This window comes from Chiloscyllium plagiosum, unplaced genomic scaffold (genome assembly GCF_037043375.1).
Source record: "Chiloscyllium plagiosum isolate Xiang-an unplaced genomic scaffold, Cpla_swu_hap1 HiC_scaffold_1, whole genome shotgun sequence".
NCBI classification, from domain to species: domain Eukaryota; kingdom Metazoa; phylum Chordata; class Chondrichthyes; order Orectolobiformes; family Hemiscylliidae; genus Chiloscyllium; species Chiloscyllium plagiosum.
Window position 1 is genome coordinate 20,677,555 of NW_028270139.1, and position 21,001 is coordinate 20,698,555.

Below are 21,001 nucleotides of genomic sequence, written 5' to 3' on the forward strand. Positions count from 1 at the left end.
CACTTACCATCCTGACTTGGGAATATATCACCATTCCTTCACTGTCACTGGGTCATAAACCTGGAACACCTTCCCTAATACATTGTGGTACATACAGCACATGGACTGCAGCAGTACAAGAATGCAGATCACCACTACCTTCTCAAGGGCAATCAGGGACAGACAATAAATGCTGGCCAGCCAGTGGTGCCCACTTCCCACAACTGAATAAAAAAAGAGACATTACTATCATATACCTCATGTTCAATCCACGCCTGTCACTTCACTCCATTGACCAATGTAGAATGACAAGTACCACTCTTTCACACCCATATGCCATGGTTCACTTAAAATAAAAACCTAAAAGGAGCTGAAACACTGAGCAGCTCAAGCATCATTAGGTCACAGATTTTTCCAGCACTTTGCCCAGTTGTAGCAAAGCCCCTATGTGAGAATTTTGCCCCCAAATTGAAGTGCAATTTGGAACTAGTTTACACCATCCCCTTCAATGCCTCAAGAGTCAAAGCGTTCCCTTCTTGCACAATCTCTCCAGCCACATTTTATCAGCTCTGTCTTCCCACCTCTGTACTCACTAGCACATGTTACCATGAAAAATGTGAACATTATTACCACAGAGGTCCTACTTTACAAAATCTCTCCTAGTTCCCTAATCTCTGCCTTGAGGCCTCATTCTTCTTTCTGCATATGACTGTGGTGCCACTGCAAATCTAAGCTTCCGTCTATTCATTCTGTCTCTGAAAAATGCTTTGTAGCCACACTGTGACATCCTTGACCCTGGCACCAGGAAGGCAACAAAAAATCTTGGAATCATATCTGGGGCCAACGAAACACAAATAACAGGAGCAGTAGACTATTTGGACATTCGAGCCTGATATGCCATTTCTCTAATCTTAATGCCATATTCCTACATTCTTCCAATAGTCCTTAATGCCTTTAAAATCTAAAAATGTGTCTCTCTCTTTCTTGTATATATATTCAGTGCTTTGGCCTCCACAGCCTTCTGAGTTAGAGAATTCCACAAGTTCACCACCCTTTCAGTGAAAAAATATTTTCTCTGCTCAGTCCTGAATGGCCTAGCCCACTTCCAGACAGCATAGCCCCTGATTCTAGACTGCCCCCCTAACTTTCAAATTCTCTACAAGTATTGGTCTTCCATTCCAATTTCTTCCTTGCAGTGGGTGATGCCAAGAACCTGGCTCTGGCTGTACTCCCCAGAGAAACCAACACTTTCAAAACTGAATACTGGTTGGTCAGCAATATACATGCACAGTATCCCTTCCCTGCCTGCCTTGTGTTTCATGTCCTTCTGGCAGCTTCTTATTCTTTGACTTTAGCACATTTAGACATTGTATTCCCAATTATACCTCATTAATAAACATAGGGCATTTTGTATTTTTAACCAATATTCTGAAGAAAAAGGGAAGCTCTCTTCAGTTCAGGATTTCTAATTGACTGGTCTGTGAATACTTCAATGATGGGCACCACAGGGAAACAGCAGAATCATTAACTGTGCCTTTGGGATTTCTGCATTTAACTGCACATCTTTGAACACAAAAAGTTGCTGAAAATTTCACAGCATTGTTCAATTGCACCTCTAAAATCTGGATTTTTACACTGCTATAGCATGCTTCTCCTGACTGAAAGGATTAGGTTGTTTCTCATAAATAAACAGAAAGAACTGCAGATGCTGGAAATATGAAATAAAAACAGACAGAGTTAATCACCAAACTCGAAACATTAATTCTGTTTTCTCTGCCAGATGCTGCCAGACCTGTTTTGTCTCTGCGACACTCTGTTTTTTGTTTCAGGTCTTTTTTTTAAGTAGACTTGGATGCCTTAATGAGTAAAGGGATATATCTCAATAACTTCAGGAAAGATGCTAAAAGAAGGAACATTCTGAAACAAATTCAATTTGTAAAGAATTTTTAGTGTGGTGAGGCATGACTACATGTGAGTGAATGAGCTAAACTGATGACCATTTGTATCTACATCATCCATTTTAAGCAGAAAAAACTTAATTATGTCACTTCTTCTGATGATGGTATGCCTGTTAATTCTGATTAGCTTAGTAAGACATAACATCATATCTATACATGTCCAAGAAACCAGACATGCACATTGCTGGTATTAGTCATGGAAAACTTCTCAAAGAGATGATAATTGCAAAAAAAATGTTAACCTTAACAGTGGAGGTTATTTGTGTTTAAATAAAGATCTTACAATTCAATACTCCTTTCAGAAGCAAATACCTTCAAATTGCAGAAATTACTATGATTGTAAGCACTAATGAAACCTTAGCAAAAATCTCACTATGTCCAGATAAGCCAGACTCTGAAGTCATGCCATGGCTTGAACATAAATTGCTGGTTTGAAATTGCTCTTTCCGTTATACTATCAATGATGTCAACCTTTACTTAAACTTCTTGGATCCCTCACTAAAATGGCAGAGTGAACAGTTTCAAATTAAGATATCAAATGTTGTTACTAAAACTCAATCCAATTTCAAGGCCCTTGGATCAGAAGATCTGTAATAGACGATAATACTATGTAATGCATTTATATAGCTCCTTTCATGACCACACACTTTAAAAAAAAATGCATTACCAGCGATTAAATAATATTGAAGCGCTAATGTGACAGCCAAGTTCTGCTTTGAGAAAATGCTCATATTATTCATTAAGTTATGTTAATTAAGTAATAAAGGAAGGACTCCAAGAAAGAATATTCCTTTCGTCTTCAAATACTGTCACATAACTTTTTATGTTCAACTAGTTTAATGCCTCACCTTTTTGCCATCTTGGTTCAAATAAACATGTCCTTCTTCATCACCGTCTTCACTCCAAAACCCTCTGCTTCGCCAATCACCCACTGTAACACAATACTGTTAGCGTCAACATGGAAAATTGAGTAAAGCTTCTAAATTCTAATTGCTAAACTAGTGATAAGAAATATAAGTTCTCAAATTTCTGGATTTGGGGAGTATCATTTCAGCACAGTTGAAGTGTAATTTAAAAGTTCTGATGAATGCTGAGGGTGCTTTTTCGACCGTGGTCATCTCTACTGCCACTGACATTGAAGCAGGCATGCTTGCAGTAAAAGTGCTGTAAGTGACTTCAAAATGCTGTTTCTGAACAGAAGTTAGCCTGAGATAGCTGAATGACAGACCAGCAAGTGATCAAAGACTGAACCAAATGTTGTACTAGTCTTTGACCTATGAAAAAGCATGACATAAATCTAAAATACCACTGACATCCTGCCTGGTGTATCTCATCAATTCCATCACTAGAACAAGTGCCAAACATTTTTTTTCAATAACTCAATCTACAGAACAAGGGAATGTTTCCATGTCTGAGCCATATGTGTCGGAAATACTGGGAGCCTCAAAGGTCTACAGTACATGGTACTTTGGGCTAGTTTAGATCCCAGTCAAATGAATGGTAGTTCTTGTGAAAATCAGCTAGGTCAATATTCCATAATGGCAATATTCATGGTGACAATTATTAAGTAATTCAATGAGATTCTAAAATCTCTGGAAAATATAATGGCATAAATTAATATATCGTTTTTGTATTTAACCCAGTTTATCAATTTCAAAAGGACAGATTTTGAAGAGCAGTCATATTGGACTCAATGTTTACTTTGCTTCTCTTTCTATAGATGATGCCAGACTTGCTTGGCTTCCTCAGCATTTCATCTTTTTACATGTTATCTTACTATGTTTTTGTCAGGAACTTAGAGCCCAAGGTGTAGGTTGGAATAGATAATGAAACAGTATTATGGATTGGGGACAAAAGCAGATAGTCCTGCTTGTGTTATGAATTCAGTTGCACCTAGTTACGTTAATTATATTAGGGATCATTGCAATTTTGTCAACATGAACTAACTGGGTCCTGGTACACCTCACATTCAGTTTCAATAGTTTGGAAACCAGTTATTCAGGGCTTTGTTTTCTTGACACAAACGTGGTTCTTAATAAATGTAAAGGCAGCCAGGACTCAGGATCTTGACTTGGCATCTTAATTTCAGTCTCTTGCCAGAATGTGGTAGATACAAAATGTTTTTTGTTTGTCTGAAATCACAGCTTACACATGCCTTTGTAACTATTACTTTCAGAGAATGACCAAAGGCAGAAGGACCACAAGACAGAGTGATGAATCTCTGGCAGATTCATCATGTGCAGACAAAGAAGGGCTTGCCAACAGTAGTGGTGATTGAAGTGCATCATACTGTTAAAGACTTTAAAAAAAAACTATTAAGGGTTTGAAAGTTTTTTTTAAAATTAAACATGTCCATATTTATGTTGACATGAACACATTGAAAAATGTATCTCAGTGTACAGAGAAGGAGCTGGAACATTTCTTTTCTTTCTAACTTAAATAGCTGTCAACATTAATGGACTTGGAGTAAGTGGACATGATTGCATTAGAAATAAAATTGTTCTATGCTGTCTCTCATGCTATTACAATTCTTTTTAAGATTTATTTTTATATAATTTTAAGGCATAAAGTTAAAACTGCAATACTGTTGTGCCAACTTTCAGAATGAATATGAGGCTCGGAGCTCTGAGGTGCTTTACTCCAGAAAGTAGGCGAGTGAAGAAAACATCCAAAAAATGATGGACAGAATTACAGCTAATCTTTGCACAGCTTTAGAAACATGTATTTATAAGAGATACACATCACAAAAATGCATGTCCCAATCCAACAACCCGGTTTCGCATTGTTCCGATTTATAGGAACATAAATGGATCCTGTGTTAATGCCATCAAACTGCATAAAATTAACAAAAAATTAACTGGAGACACAAAATAGCTGGTATCTGTTCACATTAGATCTTTTTCTCCTGTGTTAATTTCAAACAAAATGATAAGATGAAAGGTACGTCATTATTTATTCAGTCCAGTCTCAACCAATTTCACACAAATTCCATTAATAACTACTTGTAATGACCAAGAGACCAACAAAGCAGGACTCTTGCTCCTATTCATAGGCCGAATAATCCTTCACAGTAACTGCTTGTACAGCAGCTGTGGTTTGCTAATAAGCTCAATATGGCCTGTAAGCCTGATTTTATTCAAATGTAGCTTCACAAACATTCATTCTACTTTTTTAGTATTATGAAAAATTGGCATTAAATCAATGAAGTGCAGCCACATGGATGCCAATAGTTTATTTCTTGCTGTGGTGGTTAATGAGATTTTGTCAGGAATATGATTATACTGAGTGTAAAATTGTAACATGTTGCAAGTGAAGATTGTAAAAGTTTGAGAAATACCAGCAGGAAAGTTATCACAAGTACTGGGAAATAACTTGCAATCTGGTCACAAGCCATGTGCATAGGAATGTTTTTACAGAGATTTTGAAAATCATAATAGATGGGTTTATGTTTAAAATTTTTCATTTGAATATCCTTAAAATAAGTTCATGTCACAAATTACATTTTCAGCTGTGCTTCGTCATTAATCTAAAAAGAACATAGCTTCAGAAAAGAGCTGCTTGAAATTATTTTACAATTTGATTGGTCTGAACTTTGCTGCCTGCTGATTTGTGAATAATAGCTTTGCAAAAAATGTTTGACTATCGAATGTTCTCTCACTTACTTGCCACTCAATATTTTCTTCTTTATTCTTTCATGGGGTATGGCTTGGCTATCACCCATCTCCAACTGTCCAGAGAACAGTTAAGAATCAACCACCCAGGAGTGGGTCTGGATTTGCATGTAGGCCAGAGCAGAAGGATGCAAATACTGAACCAGATGTTCTTTTACACCAGTTGAAAATGGACTAGCCTTTCTCAACAGAAAATTCTCAAATCATATTTAATTCAAATTCCACCAGTTGCCATTGGTAGGACACAGACTCATGTCACTTGTCACAAAGTTGGTCCTTTTTCTCAAAGTTACTATGTCCTTGATTTTTTTTCAGAGGGGTCATAGAATGGTCCAGGCTCCAAAACGGCTGAGATGGTGCAGAGACGAATGGTTTATTGGGGCCCTTGTTGTTTACTCCTAAATAGTTGATACCTCAGGCCAAAGGCTTTCATGTTTTAGAAATAACTTGTATAATGAAAGGGGAATGGCCAGTCCTGGCATCTAGGGGTTTTTTTTGGTTCAGCTGCAGCAGGGGATGCGTGAAACAAGCTGCTGACTTCTCTCTCTCCTTGCAAACTTAAGTTGCCTGTGCCATGTTTTACTGTTTGTGCTAAGGGATGTGTGTGTGTTTTCAGAACAGCATTATTAAGTCGATTTGGATAGGATAAGTTATCAGGTATTCTATTTGCTGTTCTTTGTGTTTCATTCCATAATTTTGTAATTAAATTTTGTTTGTTTAAAACTTGGCAGTCGACCCAGCTAATTTACACCGGGTACATCCACTATACACCTAGCTAAACAAATAGCAAAGTTATGGTCTGGGCTACCTGCTTAAAGAAGTTTTGTGGTGTCTGGCCTAGATAGCAGCCTGGGGCTCTGGATAACCAGTCCAATTACATCATTACACTGGCATCTCCAAGAACAAATGTAACTGCTCCTGAGTTGGTAAATATTATGTTGATTGCACATTTGATTAATATTTTACAAGACAGAATTCTTGAGCTTATCATCTTAAAGATATAGAGAAGAATTTTATAATCCACTGCCTATGGGTTTGCAGATGGGGGCCTATAAAACTCCTGAAGTGCCTTCTCATCTCTCCAAGTCCTGCCCACAATTTTACATTGGTCAGGCAAGGCTCAGATAGTCTATGTGGCATTGCACTAACTGAAGTGTTTAAACTGACAATTATTGGTCACTTGAGGGCTGCTTCCTGCTTAGCCTCAATTCTGAGGTTGGTAGGAAGAATTCAGAGGCGGGGGGGAGGCCAATAGGTCGATATCTGAAAGTTGCCACCCAGGTAAATAGTGCGGTGAGGAAGGCATATGGCGTACTGGCTTTTATTGGTAGAGGAATTGAGTTCCGGAGTCCTGAGGTCATGATGCAGTTGTATAAGACTCTGGTGCGGCCGCATCTGGAATATTGTGTGCAGTTTTGGTCGCCATACTATAGGAAGGATGTGGAGGCACTGGAACGGGTGCAGAGGAGGTTTACCAGGATGTTGCCTGGTATGGAAGGAAGATCGTATGAGGAAAGGCTGAGGCACTTGGGGCTGTTTTCATTGGAGAAAAGAAGGTTTAGGGGTGACTTGATTGAGGTGTACAAGATGATTAGGGGGTTAGATAGGGTTGACAGTGTGAACCTTTTCCCGCGTATGGAGTCGGGTATTACAAGGGGGCATAGCTTTAAATTAAGGGGGGGTAGATATAGGACTGAAGTTAGGGGTAGGTTCTTCACTTAGCGAGTCGTAAGTTCATGGAATGCCCTGCCAGTAGCAGTGGTGGACTCTCCCTCTTTATGGGCATTTAAGCGGGCATTGGATAGGTATATGGAGGATAGTGGGTTAGTATAGGTTAGGTGGGCTTGGATCGGCGCAACATCGAGGGCCAAAGGGCCTGTACTGCGCTGTATTCTTCTATGTTCTATGATATGCTTTGCCTTTGGAGATAAAAGGGAGGATCACCTCCCACAAAGGCATTTCTTTTTACAATGGGCATCCCAGTGTGTGCAATCAAGACTAGAGTGCCTGCTTTGATTGTCAGATCAAAGTTTGTTGGCATACAGGGTATACAGGCACAGGACAGAGAGTGAGGGTATTTGTTGGCAGAAAATTAACACAGAGGATAAAGTGCTCATGGAATTGGGTAGAGAGGCAAATGTTCGATAGAGAGGACATGATGGGCCATACAGCTGGCTAAAGAGGTAAGGTTAGCATGGATGATATGAGAGTCTATGGCTAGTAGATGGGGCAAGGGAGTGGTATGAGCTTGCATGGATAAGGCATATGTGGGGATGAGGAAATGTGAAAAGAGTAAGCTGGATGAGATTTATTTTTAGTTTTTTTTAAAAGTTGGTATGAAATCCTAGATCAAAGCTGGCTTTTCTCATAGCCATCACTGAATGTTTTTGTGGGTGGCAGACTGGATTCCATCTAATATCCCCTCCATCTTACCCCTACTTAAGAAAATTAGAACATCTTCTCCAAAGTTGGGTTTATGGAGTCAGAGATTTTTCTGACTTGAGACTGAAAATTCAGGCCAGCTGAAATAGATAGAGCAAATACAAAAAAACAGTTTGCTCTTCTGGAGAAAAGCTCCTAACCTGTTAGGGACAGGGATGTGATAGTCACCTCTACAATTTGCATGCATTTAGATCTTAATATTTCTAAAGTTTTGTTTATGTTTGCTTTTCTCTGGAATAGAAACTTGGACAATGGAGGCCAGAAACCTTTTTGCTGTCCACTGAATGGGACATCTGGGGACTGAGGAAGATGTTATATTGTGTATGCAACAGCAGATTGCTCTCATTTACACCTAGCAAGCAGCAAAAATGGAGCACTGTAGTGAAGCCGTGATTTGGTTCCTCAGTGACAGGTTCTTTTCCTTCCCTGGTCCAGTTGGCTTTGGCTTTATCTGTGCCTTATTAAATTTCATGAATGATAACTTAAGTGCCTCACAGAGAATGGGGAGAGAGTGCTATGTGGACGGGTGGAAAGGACGGGTGATGATCCGTTGAGAGTTTCCTCTTTGGCCTCCCCATAATCACGTGACTTCAGTAAGTGTTGTACTACAGTAGCTACTGCCACTCCTGTGATGCTGCTCAGCACAAGAGGTGACAATGTCTGCTTGGCTGGCAGTTCTCAGTAGGTGATACTTCCACCCTGGGGTCTTGATTTCAGGGATTGCCTGGCAGTTGCCTCGCCATTGTCTAATGGACTCATGGTCCTGCAAAGAAGCAGCGCATGCATTTCACTGGCAGGCGGGATCCCTAATTCCTCAACAAAATTAGATTAGATTAGATTCCCTACACGGTGGAAACAGACCCTCTGACCCAACAAATCCACACCGACCCTCCGAAGAGCATCCCATCCAAACTTATGCCCCTACCCTATTATTCTCCATTTACTCCTGATTCATGCACCTACACATGCCTGAACAGTTTAGCATGGCCAGTTCACCTAACCTGCACATCTCTGGATTATGCAAGAAAACCGGAGCACCCGGAGCAAACCCATGCAGACACGGGGAGAATGTGAAAACTCCACACAGTCACCCGAGGCTGGAATCGAACCCAGGTCTCTGGCGCTGTGAGGCAACAGTATTAACCACCTAGCCACCATCTCGCCCACAGTTAGCTCGATGGTTTGCAGTGCAGGAACATGACAAACAGTAACTTTGAAATTTATTGCTTCCATTATATCTTCTCCCCAGAAGTTTGAATATAATAATCACACCTTTTATACTCAAATGCTTCAACAGTTGAATTTCTCTCAGTTCTCCAAGTGGTTGACATGCAGATCTGCTGTTGCTTGGCATCTGACTGTACTGCATCAATAAATAAGAGAGTGAGGACTGCAGATGCTGGAGATGAGAGTCAAGATTAGAGTGGTGCTGGAAAAGCACAGGTCAGACAACATCCAAGCAGCAGGAAAATCGTTGTTTCAGGTAAAAGCCCTTCATCAGGAAATCCAGGAATGCATTAGTGAATAAAACATCCTGAACATACATCTGCATTATAATCAGTTTCTAACTCTTTATGAATAATACAATATCCCTACCAATGTTTAATACTGCAACTGATTAATTGAAATACACCGCAATAACAGAAAATATTGAAGACACTCAACAGATCTGGCATCATCTGTGGAAAGAAAGTGCAGTCAATGTTGCAGGTCCAGTGACCTTTCATCACAATGTTCTCAGAGAGCTAATCGATCTGACTTGTCTAAAGCCCGCTCTCTGAATTACACAGTCCAAGTCAATTAGGTGCTTTCAGAAGAGTTACCCAGTCACCCAAATGTGGAATCGAACTCAAGTCCCTGGCGCTGTGAGGTAGCAGTGCTAGCCATTGAGCCATCCTTGCCCAGTGGCTCAGTGGTGAGCACTGTTGCTTCACAGCGCCAGGGACCCAGTTTCGATTCCAGCCTCGGGGTGACTGTCTGTATGGAGTGTGCACATTCTCCCTGTGTCTGCATGAATTTCCTCCAGGTGCTCCGGTTTCCTCCCACAATCCAAATGATGTACAGGTTAGGTGAATTGGCCATGCTTAGTTGCCCATAGTGATAGGTGCATTAGTCAGACAGAAATTGGTCTGGGGTGGGTTACTCTTTGGAGTGTCGGTGTGGACTTGTTGGGCCGAAGGGTCTGTTTCCACACTGTAGGGAATCTAATCTAACCAAGAGTTGTCACTAGTTTGTGAATTTTAATGAAAGCTTAAGATCACAGCTTAAGATCAATCACAATCACACTTGTGGGTGTATAAGACCCCGTCAAGTTGACAGGAGTAAACGCTCAGGGAAATGAGGTTCTATCAGGCACAACGCAGAGCGCAATTCTATAGATGGGAGGAGATTAAGCACTTGTAAAAGACAAAATCTTGTTAAAAGAGAGCAACAACAAAGAATGATTTTGTTGATTGGGGAGCAGAAAGATAGGGAATGGGAACAGTGACTTAGAAATTTTGATGGGGGGGGGGTATAGTTGTTACAATGTAGACTAGTGCATTGAAGCCATATGAAAATCCTGGTACAGCATATTCCGAGGATACTACCTGAGATATTGAAAATTCCAATGAGCAATTCCCTTGTAATTGGAACCCTCTGAAAAACCCTCAAGGTCGACAAATTTTAAGGGTTCTGACACATTTAAGTTTAACAATTACACAGGAATAGATTACAAACATACTTTAGCCCCTGAGTAATTAACTGCAACCTTGAACTCACCACTGAGCACTCCAACTGTACCAATACCACCCCCAACATTATTGCCCCCACCCAGGTCTGACACAGTTCGACTTGACCCTTCCCTCTTGTCCTGTCACCACCTGGCTACTGCCTTCAATATTATCACAACCAAAATTCTTCCCCTGCCGACCCCCACCACTTCACCAACCTGCCACTATCTCCCTGACTTGACATATCCTTAAAACCAAAATCACTCCTACCCTGACTGCTCCAACTCAACAGCACCCTTCCAGACCTGAACCCCAAACCATTCATCTAACTTCATTGGATCCCACCTGAACTATCAGACCTGACAACCCCTTCCTGCCCCTACTCCACTGAAACTTCTCACATAACCATTGCCTAATCCCCAACCTTCAGCCCAACACCCTTCCTCACTCTCAGACCAGTCTGATGCCCAAGCCCCTCTGCTGGACTCAACACCCTCCATCCACCCCCCAACCTAACACATTCTCCCACCAACCTGCTGGGCCTGATGTGATACCCTCCAAATATCTCTCTATCTCCCTGACACAATTCCACTTCTCCCCCAGTACTCACCCCACTGGATCTGACTCCCCTTTCCCCTCCCTGCTGGACTTGATATTCCCCACTCCCAACACCGCATCTCGCCATTCCACTTCCTTACATTCATCAACTAACCTGATACTCCATCCCCCTCACCCATCAGGCACCCAAACTCCAAAACGCCGCTCACTTACACACTTATCCTTTCACAGTAACTGTCAAACATCAAAGTGGTTGGTGATGCTGCTGGATATTTAAATTACAGAACAAGGCACACTTACTGCTACAAAAAGACGACTGCTTCCCTTGCTGGCTGAGAGGTTCCTGGACAGAACTCCTCTGTCCCATAAGGGAGGCTCCTTTCCAGGACTTTTCAGGGTAGGAATCATTTAAATATAATTGTGTATGTTTTATCTCATCTGTGTTGGAGATAGGGAATTTACATAGCAATCCATTTGAAAATCAAATAAATAGGGGTTAACAGATAGTATGCTGAAAACTAGAACACCTTATGATAATTATTGGTGAGAACAGCAGAAGTGAAGTTCTAGAATAAATATTAATTGAGACACAATTTTCTCTCTATTCACTTCCAGTAGGGTGAGTGAGGTTACCAGCGTATCATGAAAGGAATGCATTGTGCAGTATTGCATTGCTGCCCAACTGAATAAAAAGTTTATAAATGTAACATAAATATTGCTGCAAACTTACCAAAATTATTGAAAGTTAACTAAAATTATTCAATAAATGGCAAACATAACATAACAAGGCTATGCATGAGATTTTCATAAAACTACTGAAGATGGTTTCGACAGAGACCATGTATTGCAGCAATTTTATGAAATAGGTGAAAAGCCAGTTCTAATATTTCACAGATCAGAAAGCTTATGGAAATATCCCTAAATAGTTGACGTCTATGACACTGAACTATGTAGACCAGATGAAAACTCCAGTTTCAATCTTTGATTGTGCCAGGAGGGATAGTACAAGTCATCTTAACGTCCCTGGATAGTGGAGTAAATTGGAAAACTAATCAGCTCGTCATCCAAAACTCTCTGATGGTAATTTGACAATTATCGCTAAGTACAAATTTTATCAGCTAATGAGCAAAGAGGAAAGTCTGAAAACCTATTTTTAAATGTTCAGTTCACATACTGAGCAGCAATAATGTGCCAGACACCTGGAAAGGCCCAAGACCTGAATTTTGCCAAGTGCGATGCTCAGTCTTAGACTTTTTAGTTGTCAAGATAGCATCAATGATCAGACTTATTTCACTGGTCAAACAGTCAACAGAATTTATTTTTTTGGCATATGGACTGATGGTGCACTCCACGAATCCCCCACATATGGTAGGAATGACTAGCTGACTGCAATTATACCACAGCCAGCTGATAAAATGTGCACAAGATGGAGCCAGGCCAATTATGAAGCAGGGCAACTAGGAAGTCACCGAACCCACCATCAACTGATGGGATCAGGGTCCAAGCGATGTTTTTAAGCAGCACTCAGACATGCACACTGGGCCTCCAAGCCAGCAGCATCAGTGCGGCGGCAGCAGCTGATACAAACCCGAAAAGCATCAGCCTGATTTCAGCTTTCCTCTGGCGAACAGTCTCAGAAAACGTGTGGCCTCATGGTTCAGCGATGCCTCCCTGAAGGTTCTTCTCCAAGCTGTCGAGGAACAGCAGGAGACACACTTTCCCACTGCCAGCACCAGAGAATCCGCCTGCCTGACCAAGGAAGCCTGGACAGAAATTGCAAGAGAGGTTAGTAGCCATAGGGTTGAAAGTTGCACCTTGCATCCAGTGCAGGAAAAGGGCACTGCTGGGATGAGTTCAACAGTGGCATGGATCATCGTCAGACTTGCGTTCCCCGAGACTTTCTGACCATCAGTTTTTGCACATTAAGTTGAGAGCAGTCGACAATCCAAAAGTGAGGCACCCTCTGCACTGTATCTGGATCTTATTTGTATTGGGCAAGCAACTTTGTGTCTTACTGATTAAGCACTGAAGCACTGTTAACAAGCAGCACAGTGTTACAACCACAGAATAAGTTACATAAGTAGTAAGAGCAGGAGTGCACCATATGACCTGTCTTGCCTGCTCTGCCATTCAAGATGATCGTGGCTGATCTTCAGTTTCAGCTCAATATTAGAACAATAAATTCAATATCAAATCTGACATACAAACCAAATAAAGAGGGAAGCAAGGATAGAATTAACAGTGAAAGCCAAAGAGAAAGGCAGAAAAAAAATTGCTTTAATTTGAATCCAAAGCTGATTAAGCGAGACTCCGCAATCATAAAGTTTAGCAATACTCAAGACATACAATGACATTAAAAAGCTATTTTGACTGGAACGGACAAATTCTAACTTTTCCAGCTGAGTTTATTCTTTACCTACACAGTAAATACAGTAACTTCACATTGTTCAATATATTTAAATAATAAGGCGATGAGATGCTATTTTCAGGAGGTTCTGGAAGAAGCAGGGCATCGATGATAGAAAAATCTGTACTTTTGCATTTTAATTGCACATGTATACTTGCCAGAATGTGCAGTCACTTTGACAGTTACTGAGAAAAGGGAAGTATGAAGAAGAAACATGGAGGTAGGATGGCAGATGAGTGAGTGGGAGGGTGGTGAATGGAAAGAGAGTTGTGGGGATGTGACAGTTTTAGTGGGTTTCATTGGGAAGGATGTTGGAGGTTGAAGAGAATGGAGTATCAGGTCCTCTGGGTACCCAAGAGTTAAAGTAGGTTGTCAATCCTCTAACTTTTTCTGGGTATCTGCCAAACTTAAGTGATTCGAAACTGTCCAAAATCTGAGTCTAGACAGATTTCTCAGAGAATTCCAATCACCTGTGCTGGTTTACTCTGCCAGTTTACTATATTTGATACATTCAGACAGTACTGCATCAGTTTCTGGACCTATGTCCATGGTATCTTTGCTCAGCTTCTCCACTGTGCGTTCAATATCCAGCTATTCCACGACATGCTGGCTTTCTAAGTATTGAGAACTCCCTCAGTAACAGTGGTCACCCTAGAATACAACCACAAGATGGTGTTCCATCCATCTCTCCAACTGGTTAGTGTGGTCAGTAATGATATCTCAGTCAAACTGTATTTAAGGTATTTATTTAGTAACATTGCTACAGATGTATATTTCTTACTTGCTAATATCTCTAATAATTTCATTTTTGAAGAAATAAAAAAGTTAATATGTGGCAATAATTGTATTCCAATATCATTTCGGCAGTAAGATAAGTATCATTTCAGCGCATAGCTAGCAAAGTTGGCTCTAAGCTGCATGGCTGCATAGCAACACAGTAGTAACTGCACAAATTGCTCCCTTTATACTACACTGAATGTTGTTGCATAAAAGAAATGGGCTGTGCACACTTAAATAAATCATCCATGCACTTGAAACAAAAGTGATAGGGATCCTACGATCCTTTGAATGCTAGTGGCTAGATAAAGTGGAAGAATGAACACATAACCTCATGAAGCTGCTTTGATTATGTCACAGGTAAGGGGAAATATCTGGAACACTAAGAATATTGTAATGTTGATTCATTTATGCAGTGAATACTTCTCACTAAAGCCATTATCTTTAATTGTTGGATCTGTCGCCCTTTTGATCCCTTATTATGTACCACTGTTTCAAAGGACATTTGTCCATTCCGACAAAATTTATAACCTGTAGTCTGTGGCAAACTGCCTAGTTGGCAGTTGTGCACCAAGAGATTGATATGATGGGTCTGTATCTCTTTGCTTCAGCCTATAACATTGGTTGGAATAATGCAAAAAAGGGAGGCACATGTTAGCTCCTTGAAAATGGAGTCGCAGGTAGATAGGATAGTGAAGGCGGCATTTGGTATGCTTTCCATTAACGGTCAGAATACTGAGTACAGAAGTTGGGAGGTCATGTTGCGGTTGTACAGGACATTGGTTAGGCCACTGTTGGAATATTGCATGCAATTCTGGTCTCCTTCCTATCAGAAAAACGTTGTGAAACTTGAAAGGGTTCAGAAAAGATTTACAAGGATGTTGCCAAGGTTGGAGGATTTGAGCTACAGGGTGAGGCTGAACAGGTTGGGGCTGTTTTCCCTGGAGCGTCGGAGGCTGAGGGGTGACCTTATAGAGGTTTACAAAATTATGAGGGGCATGGATAGGGTAAATAGGCAAAGTCTTTTCCCTGGGGTCAGGGAGTGCAGTACTAGAGGGCATAGGTTTAGGGTGAGAGGGGAAAGATATAAAAGAGACCTACGGGGCAACTTTTTCATGCAGAGAGTGGTACGTATATGGAATGAGCTGCCAGAGGAAGTGGTGGAGGCTGGTACAATTGCAACATTTAAGAGGCATTTGGATGGGTATATAAACAGGAAGGATTTTGAGGGATATGGGCGGGTGCTGGCAGGTGGGACTAGATGGGGTTGGGATATCTGGTTGGCATGGACGGGTTGGACCGAAGGGTCTGTTTCCATGCTATACATCCCTATGACTATGACTATGTTTAAGTCGCTCCCTCTCTTATTAATGAATAATAGAATTGAGTACATTACGGATGAATTCACAGCAAAGAATGCATCCACTACCATTAATCAGAAATCTCCGGAACAAGACTACTCAGCCTTAGCTTGCAACTTTTCCATCCTCACTTTATGAAAACAATACAGAACACTGTCTCCAAAAATGCTTACTTGATTAAAAATATTAATAGAAAAATGATTATGGATAAAACAATGTTTAAAGTGAGTAGAACAAACATAGTTGTGTCTTGCTTTATATATTGTTAAATTTTCTCATTCCTCCAATAGTATTCTTTAGACTTTTTCCAAGTACTTGTGAATAGTGCGTCCTGGTTATAAACATGTAAAGTAACCAAGATTTGTTCACTTTTTGACAAAGTTATGATGAAACAATGCTAGATATTTAGAATCGTTGAGGAGAAAAGGAGTTTGTTATTTTCTCCTGGCCCTTGTGTGAAGTGCTAAGCAATTAATACAAGTGCACCTAGTAATTTCAAAACAATTACTCCTGTCAAACTCTATTATTACATGATTTGGAGATGCCGGTGTTGAACTGGGGTGTACAAAGTTAAAAATCACACAACACCAGGTTATAGTTCAACAGGTTTAATTGGAAGCACACTAGCTTTCGGACCGTCGCTCCGAAAGCTAGCGTGCTTCCAATTAAACCTGTTGGATTATAACCTGGTGGTGTGTGCTTTTTAACTCTATTATTACAGTATTTGTTTAGCAACGTTACAATATACATATAGTTCTTACTTGCATATTTCTAATATTTTCATTTTTGAGGGAATGGAATAGAAATGAATATGTGATTGTGAACAGTGTTTTGCCATGTCATTTAAGAAATAAGATAAATATAATTTCAGTGCATGGCTAGCAATGTTCTCTAATCTGCATGGTTGCACAAAAGTACCTGTGTGAATTGGCCACTTCAAATGACAATTGTTTGTTGTGCACAAAAAAACAATCGAAGGGACTGTGGTCCTAAAACAAATCATCCATGTATTTGAAACAAAAATGATAAGGAATGCTGGTGGCTAGATAACATCAAGGATGAACCCATCACTCCTTGGAGCTATTTTGATTATATAATGAAATTAGCCTATGAAATTAGGCTCTATTTTCACAGGTAAGGAGAAACATCTGAAACACTAAGGATGTCCTAAATTGCACTAATATTTATACAGTCAGTACTTTATTATGTTAAGGTATGTGCAACTGTGCAAAGAGGTGTCGATGATAATTTACAGTCTTCAGCATATTTTTCTTATGCAATGAATAAACGAATGTATGGTTCTATGAGCAAAGCAGATGGTGTAATTACAGTAACTGTAAAACTTAAACATGGCATCACCTAACCACTTTTTTTTATTTGTCTCCTCCTCCTTTAAACTAAGATAGCCAGAAACATTCTTCTCCTGTCCATTTTGTTTTTCAATTTAGGCAGTTCCACACAAAATTAAAATATAATCTACATCACCTTCATTTCAATTTAAAGAAAATACCACAATATCAAGACACATTTCTTAAACCAGGAGCTAGACACAACAAATTTCAGAGCAAGTCCATGAAATGACACCCTAACATTACAATACCATGCAAAGTGATAGTAAAGCATGAAATTAGCAAACTGTACCATGTTGCCTGTAGACAGGGGGCTTCCTATATATGTTGTCTGCTTTCCCATCTGTTTCTGAAGATAGAAAGGAAGAAAAGACAAATTAGCACATGGCAAGTACATCTATTAAAATAAAGTATGTACAAAACAAAGTTGTGAGTATGAATTTATTCCTCCATATATCAACACAATCGAATGTTCCGCTTGGGTTGTAGGTTATTATTTGTAAAACCAAGAGCAAGCCATAATATAGCCCCAGTTTAGAATTTGCACATATGTACGTCACAGCCAAAAGACTGACAGACTGTTGAGATTGTCTGTAGTTCCTGGTTTCATTTCATAAGCAACAACAAATTGAATTTAAATAGTGGCTTTTAACTACCCATGTGTAATGTACCTATGTTCTAAGCAGGAATGATATCAACAAAACTGAGCTAAAGGAGAATGTCAGGGCAGGACACCAGAAGATTCATCAAAGGTTTAAACAGCATCATGGAAGTGGAGATAGGGTTAGCAGGTTTAAGAGACTGAGGGAGAGAATTCCAAAATGTAAGGCAGTTTTAACTGCTATGGTGAAGCAATGAAAATCAGATTAGATCAGATGGACACAGGTGAGGGTCATCCTCACTAACTGGACTCTAATGAAAGATAATTTCAGAAGGTGGTGTGGTTCAAATATGCCAAAAGCTCCAGGCAGACTGAAAAGTTAGTTTGTCAAGTTCAAACCCACAAATAATTGTTTTTTGTGACTTTAGTAAGTCCCATTTCACAAAAGTGGCCAGAACCAGGAACCTGATTGCAGGGATTCAGGCTTGAAATCACAATCTTTAAACTCAGAATGACAACAGCAAATGAAAGGTACACTAACTATTTACATAACACACTGCATAAATATATGACATCGTACTTATGAACTGCACAAAAATTGATTTGATGCAAAATGACTGATGTAGGGAGATGTTTTTATTTATGCTTTTATTTTCTGAGGAAATATCTGTTGAACAGTTTTCATAAACCAATTCAGCGAACATTTTCAACATTTCATTTACATAGCAGAACTTTTAAATGGATGAGTTCATGTTTGTGTGCCATATGTGGAAAAAGAAAGAATATATGGGTTGTAATTTACCAGTTTCCCTGGTCAAAAAGTTGATTGTTAGCAACCCAAAAATCAGCCAAGCCACAGCAGTATTATGCTGGGGAGCAGTCTTAATTGTTTCTGAGTGGGGTTCCAGCACCATGTGGGGAGAAGGCATACACTGGTGTCTCAGCAATGCCAGAATCAAGTGGCAGACACTTCTGGGATCAGAGCTAATCTCCAGGGAAGATGGCTTATGAAAGCAGATTTAAAGGTTAGTGAGAGGGCAGGGGGAAATGGGATGTTGTAGAAACTAGGTGGGGAGCTTAAAGGAAGTAATGATCTTGGGAAGGATGCCTCCAGTGGACACAGGGGACCACTTAAAGGAGATATCACCCTTCTGACCTGACAGCAGCCCACGTAGTGAATGCTGTTGAAGACCGTCCATACTTCCTGCCTTCCTTGGCCTCTCGTAAATTTGGTGAAATGAAGTCCTTAACTGGCCAATAAAAGGCCTCAACAGGCCAGCTGATGCCATGCCTGCTCACTGTAATATAGGAGACACTTGTGGTACAATGGGTGGTGTCATTTTCTCTAGGCTACGGAAGCCTGGGTTCAAGTCCCACTTGCTCCAGCAATGTGTAATAACTTCTCTGAACAGGATGATTAGAAAATATCCTACAGGAGACAGGTGAGGGCTTTTGTGGTGTAATGATAGTGTTCTTACCTTTGAGCCAGGAGACCTGCTCCACAGTTTTGCGATAACATCGCTGTACAAGTTGATTAGAAAAAGAAATCTATCGTAGACAAGTCAGGAGTGGGGAAGTAGGCAGTGAGAAGACCCCGTTTTATTTTATGGGCCACACCAATTTCACACACAACAGCAGGGAAACACAATATCCAGCCATATATGTTGATGCATCCATATGTAAAACTGGACTATTTGCATCCATGCAATTGGCTCATTTGGACATTATCCATAACCTAGAAATCTATACATCGCTTACTAATAACCGTTAGTTCTTCCACAATAACTTTATCTTTTTGCATTCTTGTATTTGCATTGTACAAGATACGTTAGTGGGAAATTTAATCTTTCAAAGCAATGGGTTTGGGTTAGGTGTAAAAAATAAGAATCTTGACCCCCAACCAACCGCCAAGCAGCATTTCTAGTTTTGACGCAGATAGGACACCAACCAGCTTGAAGGTGGTTAGCAATTAAAATAGTATATTAAGGCTGGGTGCCATGTATTTAAATACAATTCTAACCATAGCTGGCTGACTTCTCTTGCCTCAGGAATCCTTCCAATTAAAAGAAGGCAAGTATTCAGGAAGTATCTATCTGTTTACCTGCTGAGGCAAGTATACTGGCTTTGACATCCCTTGGGACTGGACACCATTCCCCCAACTCCTATCCATCGAGTTTCCTCTATGTGACTTCTAATTGCCAACTCCCACCCTGAGCAGTACTCCTGGTATTTATGATTTCCCTCTCCCTAGCCACTGCAATACCGATTGACTCCACGCCAAAACATTCTGCTTCAATGACCCTGATCTTTCCTGGTTCCAGCTTCCAATATTCTTCTTCATCCACCAAGCTCTCTAATCTTCCACCTATCACCCCTTTCCTATCATAGAATCCATTGAATCCCTGAACACTATGGGCAATCTAGCATGGCCAACTCACCTAAACTGCACATCTTTGGATTGAGGGGGGAAACCGGAGCACCTGGAGGAAACCCACGCAGCCACAGTGAGAATGTGCAAACTCCAAACTCGCCCTGGTCCCTGGCACTGTGAGGCCACAGTGCTAACCACTGAGCCATCCTTCTTGAACTTGAATGGTTCCAGTTTTCACATTCCAATCATCCCACCAGTCTTAGAATCATAGAATCCCTACCATGCAATAAAAAAGCCATTCATCCAATCAAGTCTGCACCGACCCTTCTAACAGCAACCCACCCAGATTCCCATGCCCATCCTATCACTATAACCCTGCATTTCCCATGGTGAATCCATCTAACTCCCACATCCTGGACACTACAGGGCAATTTAGTATGCTTAATCTACCTACTCTGTATGTCTCTGGACTGTGGGAGGAAACTGGAGTACCAAATGGAAACCCATGCAGACAGGGGGAGATTATGCAAGATTCACACAGACAATCACCCAAGGCTGGAGTAGAACGCAGGTACCCGGTACTGTGAGGCAGCAATGGTAACCACTGAGTCACTGTGCCACCCTTATCTTCCCCAGTATCCAACTCTAATTTTCTTCTCTCCATCTTTCTTCACTCGAAACACTGGTTGTCCTCCCCAACCCTAGCCTTCCTGATCTTTCCTGACTCCAGATTCCAATAATCTTCAAATGTACTTGCTGGCTTTCCCAATATTGCCAAACTCAGATTGCAATCTTCCTCTTTCCACAACTGTCCAC

At 40.6% G+C, this 21,001-nt stretch overlaps 1 protein-coding gene across 1 annotated transcript in view; it reads right to left on the minus strand.

The window, feature by feature from the left end:
- ablim2 (actin binding LIM protein family, member 2) overlaps positions 1-21,001 on the minus strand; it is a 332,680-nt gene that overhangs the window by 102,132 nt on the left and 209,547 nt on the right. The window contains exons 13-14 of the mRNA XM_043698357.2: positions 17,506-17,562; positions 2,786-2,868 (exon numbers count right to left, since the gene is read on the minus strand). Coding sequence (XP_043554292.2) covers positions 2,786-2,868; positions 17,506-17,562 — 140 coding nt within the window. The remainder of the gene's footprint in view (positions 1-2,785; positions 2,869-17,505; positions 17,563-21,001) is intronic.